This window comes from Microtus ochrogaster, chromosome 2 (assembly GCF_000317375.1).
Source record: "Microtus ochrogaster isolate Prairie Vole_2 chromosome 2, MicOch1.0, whole genome shotgun sequence".
Classification (NCBI taxonomy): Eukaryota; Metazoa; Chordata; class Mammalia; order Rodentia; family Cricetidae; genus Microtus; species Microtus ochrogaster.
In genome coordinates, this window is record NC_022010.1 from 56,906,334 (window position 1) to 56,921,790 (window position 15,457).

General features: G+C 43.5%; 1 protein-coding gene across 1 annotated transcript in view; it reads right to left on the reverse strand.

The window, feature by feature from the left end:
• Positions 1-15,457, reverse strand: part of Cd96 (CD96 molecule) — a 72,373-nt gene that overhangs the window by 35,604 nt on the left and 21,312 nt on the right. Inside the window, exons 4-5 of the mRNA XM_013351885.1 lie at positions 11,603-11,810; positions 8,349-8,404 (exon numbers count right to left, since the gene is read on the reverse strand). Of these exons, the coding sequence (XP_013207339.1) occupies positions 8,349-8,404; positions 11,603-11,810 (264 nt within the window). The remainder of the gene's footprint in view (positions 1-8,348; positions 8,405-11,602; positions 11,811-15,457) is intronic.

Sequence of the window (15,457 nt, forward strand, 5' to 3'; positions counted from 1 at the left end):
CCTCCTGGGATCAGGGATGAGCTAATCATCAGCCTAGGTATGCAGGTGTATGCTCATGGAGCAACAGAGAGATCAGAAACAAGTCCAGAGCTTCCCCTGCCTCTAAGTGCCTGCTGGGGCTGGGTGACGAGGGAATGAGAGCAGAATTTCCCGACCATTCTGGGCTGCAAGCTGGATGAATACATTTCCTATTCATGTACAAAATGATCCAAAAAAGGATGGAGAAATCAGACTGTTGTTAGGGGACAATATGGTTTCCTACTTACCTATCTGTATTTGAAATTGGGCAAAGAAGTAAAACACCTGCTGTCAGGTACCTGGGGAATGTTCAGTTGGCTGTTGGCTTTGCAAGCCATTGTGCCAGGAAAGGTGGGATACAGTAAGTTGCTGGCAGAAGACAACCATGCAGGCCCAGTCTGTGAAGACTTGCCCGTGTCCTTCTCCTCCTGGCATGCCAGACCCTCCTGCTTAAAACAGCTAAGTTTGTTTTTGAGGTTCCTTAGAATCCCCAAAGCAGAGGGACCTCTGTGGGTCAAGCTTGTGCTGAGAATGTTCGTTCGGCATTTCTCACAGCACACTGCAGCAACTCCTCCCTCCCACACCACCTGCCAGTGTTCACTTCACCCGTGAGGCCCTATTGTGAGCTTCCTGAACAGTGCCAGAGCGGGCATTGTTGTTCTCTTCTGGGGAAGAGGACAAATGAGTGAGCTGGCTCTTTATACTCACCCCAGCATTCCAGCAAAGCCAAAGATTGAAAACTTCACAGCAGTGTGTGTGGTCAGCTTTGGAACGTTATTGTGAATCCCCAGGCCTTTCCTAACCGTTCATCAACTTTGTTCTTCAACTAAAACATTCTGCATACATCTAGGCACACTATGAATACAGTGTGGAAGAGGAGGCAAGATGAGGCCTAAAGAGGACGAGGAGAAGGTCAGAACCAGGATGTTGCCAGAAGGAGTTCCAGAGACCAAGGAGGAGGTAAGTAAGGTGGATGCCCAGAACAAAGGCCCTTGATTTTCTAAGGCCTGGGAGTATTCTAGCTAAGCCCCATCCCAAATCATATGCTACCAGTCACCTCGATGTCAGACAAGAGAGGCATGGCCTGGGGTCAACATGGATACCACCATCCCATGGAAGCATCTGCAAAGCATGAACAGAGAGGAGTTGAAGAAGAGCAGCCACAGCCTCACCAGGCAGCACCAAGATCATGCCCCCTGGATCCCTCTAGGCATGGAGGATGACTGGGTGAAGCTCCCAGAGCCAGGAGATGTCCTAACTTTGTTGTGGGGAGCTGTGGGTTGCATTCCGCCACCCAACTCCCGCCACCGGCTAGCTTTACCCAAAATAACAACACACAAATTGTATTCTTTTAAACACTGTTTGGCCCATTAGTTCCAGCCTCTTATTGGCTAGCTCTTACATATTGATCTAACCCATCTAACCCATTTCTAATATTCTGTGTAGCACCATGAGCTGGCTTACCAGGAAAGATCTTAACCTGCGTCTTTCTGGAGTGGGAGAATCATGGAGACTCTTGACTCGGCTTTCTTTCTCCCAGCATTTTGTTCTGTTTACTCCGTCTACCTAATTTTCTGTCCTGTTAAAGGGCCAAGGCAGTTTCTTTATTTAACCAATGAAATCAACACAAAAGACTCCCACATCATTTCTCCTTTTTCTGTTTAAACAAAAAAGAAAGGCTTTAACTTTAAAATGATGTGGGAGTGTCATATATCAATCTGTTGATTTCATTGGTTATGTAATAAACAAACTGCTTGGCCTCATAGCTTAGAACATAGGTGGGTGGAGTAAACAGAACAGAATACTGGGAGGAAGAGGAAGTGAGCTCAGAGGCCATGCTCCCCTCTCCCTGGCAGACGCAATGAAGTAAGCCGCCAGGTCAGACATGCTGAATCTTTCCCGGTAAGACTGGTGCTACACAGATTACTAAAAATGGGTTAGGCAAAATACAAGAATTAGCCCGTAAGAGGCTAGAGCTAGTGGGCCAAGCAGTGTTTAAATGAATACAATTTGTGTGTTGTTATTTCTGGTGCAAAGCTAGCCGTGTGGGAGCCGGGCATGACGAAAAGCAGGCCAGCCAGAGGAAAAGGAAGTGCTGAGGATGTAGAGAGCAGTAGAATGGTGGGAGAGGACTGTGGAAGGGAAGAGTGAGCACTTGAGGAGGAGGGAAGAGCCATCCTGGAGATGAGGCAGAAAGTGAGAGGAGAGAAGGCTGGGTGTGCCTGCAGCCAGAAGAGGGCCTGCCTGCAGTAGCACATTCCTTCCGTTCTGCTTAAATGCTGACTGTGGGCATGCGTTCTAAAAACAATGGCTTTCACCTTAGCTCTTATTCAAATAGGACGCAAAAGTGGTCTATGGGGTGCTCTAAAGACATGAGCAATCATGCGAGCCAACCTTTACAGGTATGAGCAGAGCAAATACATAATCTCCAGGGCTCCCAGTGTTTGCTGAGCCTTAGTTAGAACTTTAAAGTGCGCTAATGAGACATATGAATTACTTTGTCTCAGTGTCTCTGAGTCGTTTCAGGTTAGAATTTATGGGTCAGCATCTACAGCACTTGGTTTCAGGGGATGGGGAGGTTTGAATGGAACGCACCTACCTGAGCAGCTTACCCCGAGAGGCAGGGAATATAGCAGGATGGGGTGTTTGCAGGCATGCTGGTAGCAACCTGAGACAGCACATGCAGGCTACTCTGTCATCCAATGATGGAAGGACTGAAAACCTTCTGTCTGAGCAATGACTAGCTTTCTCTTCTGGCCAGAATGCTTTGCTTTACTCTTACATTAAAACTGTTTCATCTGTGCAGACTTTCTGCGTCTTGTGAGATTTCCAACAACCTAACTAAAACTAATTAATGCATAATTAGGACAGAGAAAATACAATACCTCTCATCTCACTGGGTTTAAATGTTAAGAATAACAAAAAAAAAATTTGGGTTGGTAATATGGGTCAGATGTTAAAAACACCTGCTAGGCAAATCGAAGACCTAAGTGCCATATCTATGACTCGCCACAGAAGGGGTGAGCCAACTCTTGTAAGATGTCCTCTGATCTCCACATATGCACCGTGGTACTGTGTGCCTGCACTCACACACACAGTGCACACATACAGCGCACACATGCATGCACACACACTCACACAATTAAAATGAAAGTTTTAAAGAATAAAACTATTTTGCTCACAAATATTTAAATTTAATCGCACTCCACATTAAAGTATAAGGGAGAAAGAGTAGGTAAATGCAAGTCAAGAGAAACTCAGAGAGAAAGAAGGGAGGCAGTATAAAGAGAAACGAAGAAGAGAGAGAAAATTATACAAAAAAAGTGACAGAGAGAAGTGTGAAGAGGGAGAAAAAGTGGTGCTGTAAGAACATTTCACAATGAATAAAGAAAAGAGACCATGCTCTCCAGGGTGACTAAAGGAAAGAGAACATTCCTGTTCCTCCCAAAGGCACAATTTTAATGAGTTGATTTTGTTTCATGCCCAGAGACCAGACACTCATTTGTGAAGTAGGTTTTAGATTTTTGTTGCGCCTCTAAAATATGAGCTGCATGGCCATCCATTGTCTTCTGATATTTTATTAAAAGGCTCATCTTTAAATGTTCAGAGATGCTTTGGGGGAAAAAAAGAAAAGATTCTAATAGTTCACATGGAGACAAATTTTCTGGGTTGCTGAGGCTATGTCTAAAATATTAACTTAGGGGCAGAATAAAATAAAACTGGATGTGAACATGGCCTTTGTGCTGGGGCTGCCTGCTAGCTGGGATGGGTCCACCAGCACCTTCTCCTCCTTTCCCCTTCTAATGGGTTGGTTAATCCTCATTACCAACTTGGAAGGATTCTGAATCTCATAGGAAATGTGCCTTGGCTGTATCTGAGGGCATTTCTAAAGAGGTTTAACTGAAGAGGGAAGATATCCTGAATATGGATGACAACATCTGGTTTTTACTACACTCCAGACTGAATGAAAAGAGAAAAAGAGCTGGTCTCACAATGTGGGATTTCCCTTTGAGTGCTATGAATATGTTTTTACTACCGCCGGTTATGAAAGAAGCTGCTTGGGCCAATGGCTTAATAGAGTAAAGCCAGGCAGGAAATCCAAACAGAGATATAAAGAGAAAGTAGGTGGAGTCAGGGAGATGCCATGTAGCTGCCGAAGGAGAAAGTTGCCAGCCGCCAGCCAGAACTTACTGGTAGGCCACAGCCTCATGGCAATACACAGATTAATAGAAATGGGTTAATTTAAAATGTAAGAGTTAGCTAGGAATAAATATTCCTAAGCTATTATTTAAACAGTGTTGTAATTAATGTAGTTTCTGTGTTATTATTCAGGTCTGGGCAGCCGGGAAATGAATGAGCAGTCTAGGCCCACATGCTCACTTCTATAATTCTTGCACTCTGGAGGTAGAGACAGTAAAATAGTAAGTTTAAGATCATCCTTGGCTACATAGTGGGGTTGAGGCTAGTTTAGTCTATTTGAGACCCAAGAGAGGTGAAGAAAGGGACAAACTGAGCTCCAATGTTCATCTTTCTCACTGGGGACACAGTGTGGTCAGCCCAGCACACCCCAACAGCTACGGTTTTCTGAGAAATGACTGTATCCCCCTCTTACCTGGGGCACAGAGTTCTCTTTTAAGATGTTTCTGTCGGGTATTGTGTTAGACTAAAGAGAAGGGTGGCTAATCACAGCAGAGCAGAGTAAGGACAAGAAGGGAAGACAGTGGTTTCTGTTCTCAATGATGAACAGGCATTCTAGCACCAACCTTTCTGAAAGCAATGGAGACCTGGTCTCCATCGAAAGGTCTCACATGGCTCACTCTTAATGACCTATCAGGTAGAGATGATAGTGAGACCTGCTTTCTCAGTAAGCTATCTGTGGAACAAACGGAAGTCTAAACACCAGGCTAGTGGAAACTCGGGACACACTGCGACCTTATAATACTCCTTAGTTTTCTCTTGAAAAATTGAAACTCTTCCTACATGGTCTCCTTATAAGGTTAAGCCCCACTTCCAGGTCTGTGTCTGTCTGTCAAGGTTGACATCTAAGGTGTTCAACAGTGCAGATGACAATGGCTACAACAAGTCACATACACTCAGAGTCAGAGCCGTTTTACGTCACAAAAGAGATCGTCCTATCTGATCTCTTAAAAACAAACAAATCAATAAATCACATGCATGAGACTTAAGAAAGCTGAGGAATGCATAAAGGTTCAAGCTTTGCAAAACTCAGACTAAATAAACACAGTAATTGGATTCTGAAAGCCACTACCAGAGTTCTGCTAAAGTAAGACCCTAACTGCCACACTCATTTATATTTTGGGCTATGGTATGTTTTCCATGGATTTTATTAATGAAGATTGTCTTCCTCTCTAGATACTGCAACCTTAAACTGCGTTTGTTCCTTGCATTTTGTGTCTGGTCAATTGGTGTAGACATGATTTTTCTATATTCTATTAAAATAATAAAAGAGCAGAATGGCAAGCATAAAGGAGACAGCGTGGCTTTTGAAAGTTCAAACTGCTCAGTAAACTCTGGGGATTCCATGCATGACTATTCGCCTTACTGTATTAGCGGCTGCAGACTGTGGACTATGTGGCTTGGCATCTTTTATTTTGATGCAAAAGTATGCACATGGAGGGACTCTGAACTTTAGTCTAAATTTGCCTCTCTCAGCTGCAGGAGAGAATCTGTATGCCGTGTGGCAGCCTGTTACAGCCTGTCCTTGGGAACACATAAGATCATGGTAGGCATAGGGAGACTATTCTCTGAAGACCTCGCTAGTGTATCCAATTCTGACAGGCATCATCGTTAGAATAATGCTGGGTCTTGTTTGTTGTACAGAGAAGACATGTTAGTCACAGGCTTTGTAGGTTTAACTAATAACACTGGGTCGCAGCTCATAATAGACTGAGTCCCAAGCAAAATCTTAAACTGAGGGCTCTTAAGTTCAGGCCTCTGGTACATGGACAGTCACTTAATTCCTCTCTGGAATGAGGGGCTAGGGAATTACCTTAACCGAGCACCTGCAGCTACTACATGGCAGCTGCTTCGCAAGCAGTCTCTCATTTGATCTTCGCATCACTTATGAGGCTGGTATCCTTCACTGCCCACTTCCACGTATGAGGAAGATAAGGAAGCAAGGTTCCAGTTGCTCAAGTTAGTAGATGGAGAAGCTAAATACAACTCCAGCAGATTCAATATTGTGTCCTAGTCTTCCCTTTTCTCTATCTCAATTTGTTTCCTGGAATTAATCACAGGTACAGGAAGGCACAAGCAGAGGGAGGGGTTGGTGAAACAGAGAGAGACTGGTAAGGGAGGAGGGAAAAACATGCCTGAGATGTGTCCTGTGCGCCACAGACTCTGCAACTGTATATACATTTAATTCTCCTAAGAATCTTACGAAATATTTGTTAGCCCGAAGTTTCAGAAATTAGCACTCTTAGGCTCACAGTGGCTAACTCCTTGATGTAGATAACTACTTTGATATGCCTGCTCCATGAGCAAGGCACCCTTTCTTCTCATCCTCCCCGGGTCATGCTCACTCACACGCACTGCATCTCAGTTTCTTGTGAGTCACTCAGCCAAACGTTCAGGGCTCTCTGTCTTGAACATCTTATCTATAAAATAACAGCTGCTCTATTTTAGAGGCTGGTTGAAAGCAAAACAAAATAAGTATGTCAAGATGCTTGGAAGAGTTGGAGAGTTATTAACAATTCAGCACCAATCCTAAGACTATTAGAGTGAAGGAGCCTTAACGTTTGGCGAGAGTTTCAAGCATCTCCAGGCCAGCCATGGTGACATGGAAGTGGAGAGAGCTGAATATTCATCAATTCCTCAGGGAATAATGCATGTCCCTTTGTTTTCCTAGCAGGCATCTATGCCTGCTTGGGCCTGAAGAGGAAGTTTTATGACTTGTGGAACGCGAAGCCAAGTATTCCCTTCTTAATTTCCAACTGGGATTCTTGGATCTGGTTTTCTTGTTTTATATCTGCACTGAGGTCATCTTACTCAGGAACTCTGGCACCAAGAATCTGCAAGAGGGCCTAAGAAAAAGAGCATACATCTTTTGAAAGCTGCATTGTTGGATTACTTAAACCACCAAAATGGATGAAGTGCACTGATAAACTTGGGGCTTAGTTGGAACAGAGGATAAATGACTAAACCTGTCCTTATTATTTTAAAATTTGTGATACCATAAATAGACACATAAACTTAGATAATAGATATCTAGGGTCCTCCAGAATCATCCCATAGAATCTGAGCCATGATTTATGGGCAGCTCTGGAATTAAATGACTGATATCCAGCAGGATCAAAAATCGTAATATTTGTGGAGTGAGAGGCAGCTAAATATAAATTGTCCATACCGTGTAACAGGAAATGCATGAGAATATTTATTTTCCTTGCAGTTTTGAAAAGCTTAGGTGAAGTCACAGGTCGCAAGACATTGAAATAAAATAGATAATAGTGTTGCAGTGTGTGGTAGCACACACCCCAGTGCTGGGGCAGAGGCAGTTCAAGGCTAGCATGTTTTACAAAGTGAGTTCCAGAACAACAAGGGCTACACAGAGAAAATGTGTATGGAAAACCAAACCAAACTAAATGAAAAATGGGAATAGCAAGGATAGCAGCAGCAATATGCATTGGCCATTTGCCACACATGGCACTCTCTATTAAGAATTACTCATGCATTGATTTCATTATTAAACCCACAACAACTAGATATTACCCTTGGATATGTCATGCTAGTGGAGACCTGACTGACTGCAGCGATATGGAGTCATTTGTTCTTGCGACAACCAGCTGCTAAGTGTGTCCCGATCTAATGACTGGAGGCTGAGAGCTATTCTGAAGAGGGTGAACTCAGAGCATCCTGCTCTACTTTCCCTTTTCTCCTGCCCTCCCTCTGTTGCCAGGGAAATAGGAGGAGGGCAGGAGTGTACCATTCCTCTTCTCAAAGCAATGGGAAAGCCAGCTCACGGGAACAACAAACTAACTGTCAGCTGAGCAGAACTCTTTCTTTTAGCAGGATTCACACTGCTTTCTGTCCCACTTTCCCTCAGTTCAGAGACTTTAAACAATCGAAATACCCCCACACCCCAAGAAAGTAAGGCCTAAGGATGCAGCTCACACCTTCTCAGAGCAGTAAGTCAAAGCAAGGTCTTCTATTCAATTTCCAGAATCACCCCAGCCTGCCTTCCTTCAGAGCAGCAGTGAGCTGGCTAAGGGCCAAGGGATAAAGTCTTTGGAGGGAATGTTCCTGGCAACCATGCAACCTGACACAGCTTGGCATGTAATATTATAGATGTTTACAGGGTTTATGAGACTCACCTCTCCTAAGACATCCATGGTGCCGTTTTCCATCATCATGAGGATTTCTGGCTTAGCTTAAAGATAAATGAAATATAGTTAGTGGCATTGGATTCTGTACTACTTGCCCGCCTCTGTGTGTGTGTGTGTGTGTGAGTGTGTGTGTGTGTGTGCGTGCGCGTGTGCATGTGTGTATAAGTGTGAGTGCTGACTCCTGAGTGACATAATGTGCCTATAAAAGATTACTGGGCAGATTTCAGAGGTTTGAACCTCTCTTTCCACCTTGTGTTCTTGGGGGAGGGTTCAAACTCAGTTCACTGAGTTTGTGTGCAAAAGCTTTTTCTACTGAAGCATTCTACCAGCTCCTGATATGTATTTTGTGCCACAGTTCAGAGCTCTCAGCAAGACTGATCTCTGAGCTTGAAGAAGTCAGGGGTTTGATCATTGTGTGTTCCTTGTCTTCCTTCTCCTCGTAGGCTCACTTTCCACCCCCGTCCTGTTTCTGAGGATGACCTCACAGACATACTATGATCATTAATAGTTTTAATGTCCAAATATAATATATTTGAGAATGATTTTTAAATTTTACTTTTTGAGTGAAGAAAAAATTTTTTAATCCTATTTATTCTATCATGTTTTCCCTTCCCCAAATTCTCCCCAGATCCCACCCACCTAACTCTACAGGTTTTTTTTCTTTCTATTTAGAAAACAATCAGATAACCAAAGTAAATAACCAGAATTTAAATAAAAATACATATACAGTCACAAAAGCAGAACCATAATATATAGAGATCAGTAAGACCCCCCCCCAAAAAAAAACCAATCCCAAGCAAACAATATGAGATAGCAAGTCTTCAAAGATATCATTGGGTTCATTTTGTGTTGGCTTCTACTGCTGGGCCTAGCGGCCTGCCCTTGAGTATGGCTAACACAACCAGTGAGACTTTTTCTCCTTTGTAAACAGATAACAGTTGCAGATAGCTTCTTGGCTTAGTTCTGGGACCCCCATCTTAAATAAATTAATTTAAATCAAAGTTTTGTTTAAATGCCCATCACCTCCCACCTCACTCCTCTGCTCCTGGGGATTCCAAACCAAGACACAGCCCAGAAGTTGACAAATGAAACAGTATTTGTGAACTCGTATAAGAAACAATTGCAGGTAGAATGAAGGCCCTGGAAGAACCTGAAAGTCACTGGGGTGGTCGGGAGAGACAGTCTATGAATGTGAAGCAGTCACATTCTCGGGCTCTGAGTAGGGGGAGCAAGCAAAGCCTCAGCGGCGAGTTGGTGGTAGATGCAAAGGGGCAGGCTGCCTCTGTTCCCTGCTCTGCAGAGAGTAGACATCAGCCAGTGATGGCTTGGGAAGAAGAATCAAGTGCTGCAGAGCGTGGTGGATGGATTGGTGACACAGTCAACACAACATTTTTCATATTCTATTTGGGCTTATTTAATGTAAGGAAACACTAATGGATGAGAGGCAGATTTTACCTATCTTTTATTTGGCAAAGTTTCATTCTGTGGCATGGGCTCAAACTTGTAATCCTCTTGAATAAGTTGCCCAAAATTACAGGCAAAACAAACATGCCCATCAGAGGTACAGCAAAATCATGGAGACCCTCCTTCGCAGCCAGTAGCGTGTCTGTAAACGGTTTATTTGCTTAAGAATTCCAGCGAGCAATGCAAACTTAATTGCAAAATAAGCAGCCGCTGTTCCATATTTGTAAGCACCGTCCAAAGGGAGCTTAAAAAAGAAGAACGTATCCAGACAGAGCAATGGGGGAGCAGAGACGATGCTAAATGTGGGGTGTAGGAGCATATGTGCCTTCCAGACCAACATGGAAACCTTTGAGGGTGGCGAAGACATGCAGCCATGGATTCCATGTTGACAAGGCACTTAGATCATGCTGTGGCACAAAGATCTCACCTAAGTTAAAATGCATCTTTCTTCCCACATCCTGGATGTCTGCCTTCCTTGGCCTGCCAATAGCAAGGCCAGATGAGTCAGTTTGTGTTTGTGCTAAGATAGTCCCACCCTGGAAGTGAACGAACGGTGCTATGGGTACAGTAAAAGCAAATCAGTCTGTTTGGAAGTCTTCACGGGACACTGTCTAGGCTTCACAGAGAACTGATGGGAACGGATAATTGTGATCCAGTTCACCCTCCCGGAAGACACGGGAGAGAAGAGAGGCATAGAAGTAAGAAGAGAGAAGAAAACGGAGCAGGGGAAGACAACGGGGCACAGGAGAAAGCTATATCCTTGAAACTCCGCATTAAGTAAATCTTGCCTCAGTTATTTCTGTCTTTATAAACTTCTCTGTGTTTTCTTCCACCGACCACATTTTCTGACCTCTAATTCAGTGCAGCATGTTTCTAAATAAAAAATAAATAACCCCTTTTATATTTTATCTTATTCTGCCTGCCATATCATTAAGAAATCCGAGAAGCAATCTAGCATGCCAGGCCCTTAGATTTTAGGAAGTGTATTTTCTCTTTGCTTACCTCATTTTCAAAAACAATTGATTGCTCATCCACGTGGCCGCTTTTCCCTTTGCCCTCTTTTAGAATGATTTTAAGAACTACAGGTCATGGTTTGAAAAATGAAAAACTAGGCAAAGTCAGGAGCTTCTCTTTAGTAATATTTCCTTGCACCAGGAAACCAAACAGAACACACACATTTTTCTCATCAAATTGCAGCCTGCAGAGTCTCTACATTCTGAATGGGGTCACGGTGGATTTCACAGCTAGGTGTTCTGAAGATCAGGTCATAGAGCCATCCCTGCAGGCTTCACTATCTTTGCCAAACCCCAGAGGATTCTCACCCCAGGGGGCCCTTGCAGGATGGTGTGGGGCCTCCTGCAGTTTCTCTGGCTGTGTTTACCAGCCTCTTTTGCTGCTGGTGGCCTTATGGCACTTTGCCGGAGAAAATAACTCAGATAATTAGACAGCCAAGCAATTAGACTTTGGCAGTTATAATTAAAGAGATTCCCAGTACCCAGAGGAAACATTATGCCTGCAAACAAGGCAGAGGCCACCAGGAAGCTGACCTATATGTGACTTTCTGGTGGCTTTATTCTATTAACTGAGTAATTATTTTTTAGCCTTCCACCTTTGGTCCCGCCCCCAATGAGAATGATAGGCATCAAGGAAAAGGGAATTGCAGGAGTCACCCTTGTGTGGCTGCTATCCACTGTAAAAGGGGGACTCCCTTGTAAGGAAAGAGCATGACCAGAGACATTGACAGAGGTGGCAGAGAGCTCACTGAACAAACTCCTTACCAAAAACCTTGACTGTAGTGGAGGTCTTCCAGACTTCAAGAGGAGTGACTCTCAGCTGGCAAGAGAATGTCAAGCCGTCATCTTGGATTTGGACCGGGGAAAGGTGGAGTCCAAAGTCTGCACCCAGCTTGACTCTGCCTTTAAATGATGTGGAATTGCAGATGTGGTCATCGTGGGTAAGGAGAACTTCCTGGACTCCATCTTTCTCCTGGCGAGAGAAATAGTAGTCAGCTACAGAACACAGAACGTGTGAATGTGCCTCAACTGACTGTTTCTTAAACACTATTTACTTGTTTTGAATTATGTGCAGGTATGTCTACATGTAGGGGCACATGAGTGCAGATGCTGTGGAAGCCAGAAGAAGGCATTGAATCTGCTGGATCTAGAGTTGGTATGAGATGCCCAATGTGGATATTGGGAGCTGAACTCAGTTCCTCTGGAGGACCGAAAGGACATTAACCACTGAGCCACCTCTTCAACTTAACCAGTGCTATTTAAACATTAATAAAACATGAACAATGAAGAGCCGAGCAGTGGTGGTGCACATCTTTAATTCCAGCACTAGAGTTAGGTAGATCACTGTGAGTTCAAGGCCAGCCTGATCTACAGAGTGAGTTCCAGAACTGGCTCCATACCTACTGGAAAACCCTGTCCCACAAAACAAAACAAAACAAACAAACAAAAAAAGGGATGATGAAGAATTAAAACGGGAGGAGACTGAGTCTATTACTAGAGAAAATATTGTTGTCCTTACAATTTAATAAACATTACTCTTATTTCCGAGGAAGAGACCTGGTCAGTCATTCTCATCAATTTAGACCATGAAATCCAATATGGACAAGTTCAACAAAATGGCCATGTACAGGCTGCCCATGTGTGCCTCATTCATTTCATTCACTCTTATTTCCTCATAACAGGAAGGGAAACACCCTTTGAACAGATCTAGCTTCTCACAGCCTTGCTTTCGGGGCAGGGGAGAGTGCCAACTGCAGACCCCAAAGCTCATTGAGGAAGTTCTGAGTTCATACTGTTAAAATTGGGGTTTTGATGGTAAGTTTTTTTACATTAACTTCATGATTCCACTTATCTTCTCTTCCCAGAATTCCCTAGGAAAGGTCTAATTTAGTTCCTTTCAGAATCAGGAGTAGGATGAAGTAGAGACAAGAGAGCAAAGAACTTAGGGAAGACACACAAAAGGAAGGCACCTGTGAGGAAGAGACCTCCTCAAAATGTGTCCCCTGTGTCCTCCTTATTGCAGTTCTTCATTATACTCGCGGTCCTGGCCATTGTTTCCTTGCTTCTGTGGCTTTATAAGACCCAGAGAGAGCTCCTGAAAAGTGGGCTTTAAATGCTAATGTGACTTTTGTTACTGGAGTTTGCTGGGAAAACCTGATACCTCCATTTCCTGTCCTGTCTTAGGCTGATGAAGAGAAGCTCCTATTATTTTCCCGACTACTAAGGATGTCCATGCAAGCCTTGTGATCATGATTGTGAGTGTCATTATGACTTTGACTAGCTGTCTAAGGGGGATAGAACTCTTGGGGAGCACAGGCAGTGTGCTGCTTAAATTCCTTCTCCGTGCTAGCCCAATTCAATCTTCTCAATTAGCTGTTTGGAAACTGTTCCCGGCACGAGTTTCCCTCTAGAGATTCACGTTCAATCTGTTTGAGCCCAGGCATAACCTGGAACAATTTTAAAGTTCCTCAGGGGAACCAGGTCTGAGAACGGCTGGTCTAAACATAAACTTTCCAGATAAATTATTATCCCCAAGGGAAATGGGAGGAACGGAAGGGGAGAAGGGAAGATAGGAAAGCCCTTGATAGGAGGAAAGACTTAGAATAATGAAAGCAGCTCTCTGTGACTTGGAACCTCTAGTTTAAAAAGTTAGATTCGGGGTGGAAGTAGAGTCTAGGTCGGTGAGTAAATTCAACACAGGAAGACTTATTAGAGTAATTATACAGAAACTTCCAGATAATACGAATACCAGTTCTTATGTAAGCCACAAGTCTCTGAATCTGGGCAAGATGCAAGATTGTTAACAGTGTTGCATACAGATGGAATTCTAGGGTTTCTTGCAAACTACCCTAGTCTTACCCTCCCCGCCCCCAACAAGGTAAGAACCTCTACAGCTTCGTGAACCTGACCTTTAATCTTCCTTCTGAAGAAGAGCAAAGGGAGGATGCATTCCCAAGATGGGGCCCAGGGGAGTCGGGAGTACCAGCAGAATGAAGTAGAAGGTATTTCCCTCAACATCACAGATTTGAAGGTAATAGTTAAGGAAGCTGGCTCCCCCTGCAGGCCCTTCAGCACAACGTACTTCTCAGATCATCTTACACATGGGCTGGTTTTATAAAGATTGTGTAGTTCAAAACGTTCTTGGAGTGTCTTTAATGGGCATAGCTTCTACCATTACTAGGAGACACTCTCCCAGCAAACTCCCTGATAATCTGACTCTCACATCTCACAGCCTCTTTTTTCTACAATGCTTCCTGAGCCTTAGATGTGGCAGTGTAAATGTATCCATTGGAACTGGGACCCACAACTCTGCATTTTGATTGCTTGTGATTTTATGCAATCGTTTCTGTTTCAAAAAGAAGTATCCTTCACAGAGGAGTGAGTATAAAGACAAATGATTGCCTACTCATGAATTGAACAAGGACAACACAAACAGACATAACAAAGTGGACAGGGGGAAGAGCATGGTGCCTCAACCCTACTCAAAGAACCACAGGAAACCAGTGATTCCTGGGAGTGAGAAAAATAGCCTTCTCCAGGGAAGAGCATAGCTACTGGTTATCTAGTACCACATGGTCAGCCCTGGAAACATGCATGTATGCAGGTAACCACAATTAATAATAATAAAAAAGAGATCAAGAGTTTGAAAATGAGCAGGGAGGAGCTTGTGAGAGGGTTCAGAGGGAGGTAAAGGAAAGGTTACGTACTTGCAATCTCAAAAAGAAAAGGAAAAAAGGATTCTTGGCCTGCCAACAGTCAAGCAGGAATCAGAAAGAAGAAGCTCGTGGGGCCCGGCCCCTCCCTGCTGAACTGCTGACTACTAACAGATCCTGTTGGAAGGGCAGTAGCTGTGTGTAACTGTGTACCCACTGAGGAGTCAACCGTACTCCAATGGAGAGTTCCAAAGCCATAGTCACACAGATGGAGCTGGTTAAGGAGGTGAACGTGGGAAAAGATCTAGTGGAAGGAGGGGGCTCTGCGGGTGGGAGGGAGATAGGAAGGGACCATTGGGTGAGGGTAATTCTAATGTATCACATACATGTATGAAATTGTCAAAGAACAAATTTAGCCAAAGTTCTTTTAAAGTGTTCTTGCCTGTTCACCATGTGGTTTTCTATTTGGGATAGTCCCATCTGTCATGTTGTTAAAGAGGGTAGACACAGGGTGGAGACTGGTAAAAGCTGCTCTTGCTTTTATTATATATCAGGGATGGCTTACTGTAATACTTTTATTGATGAAGATAGCATACATCCATGTATACCAATGTATCCAGCAGTTGTTTTGCTTTGCTTGCTTTCCTTTGGCATTTAGCAGTTGCAGAGGGATAGGGAAACTTTGTTTTTTAAAAATGAAATTTCAGCTACTAAGAGTCCTGAAACCTGTAATGTGAGGAGATCCTGAGGGATTCTAGGGTCGGTTCCCCAGTGGCAGGGAAGTGTTCTATAATTATGCTCTGACTGCAACTGGAATAGTAAGTTCTCATTATTAAGGATTTTTTTCTTTTAAGCTACATTTTTTTTGAAATTATAATATAATTGCATCCCTTCCTCTTTCCTTCTCCAAAGTATACCATGTACTCCTTTTTGTTTTTGTTTTAAAATTCATGACCTATATTTTATT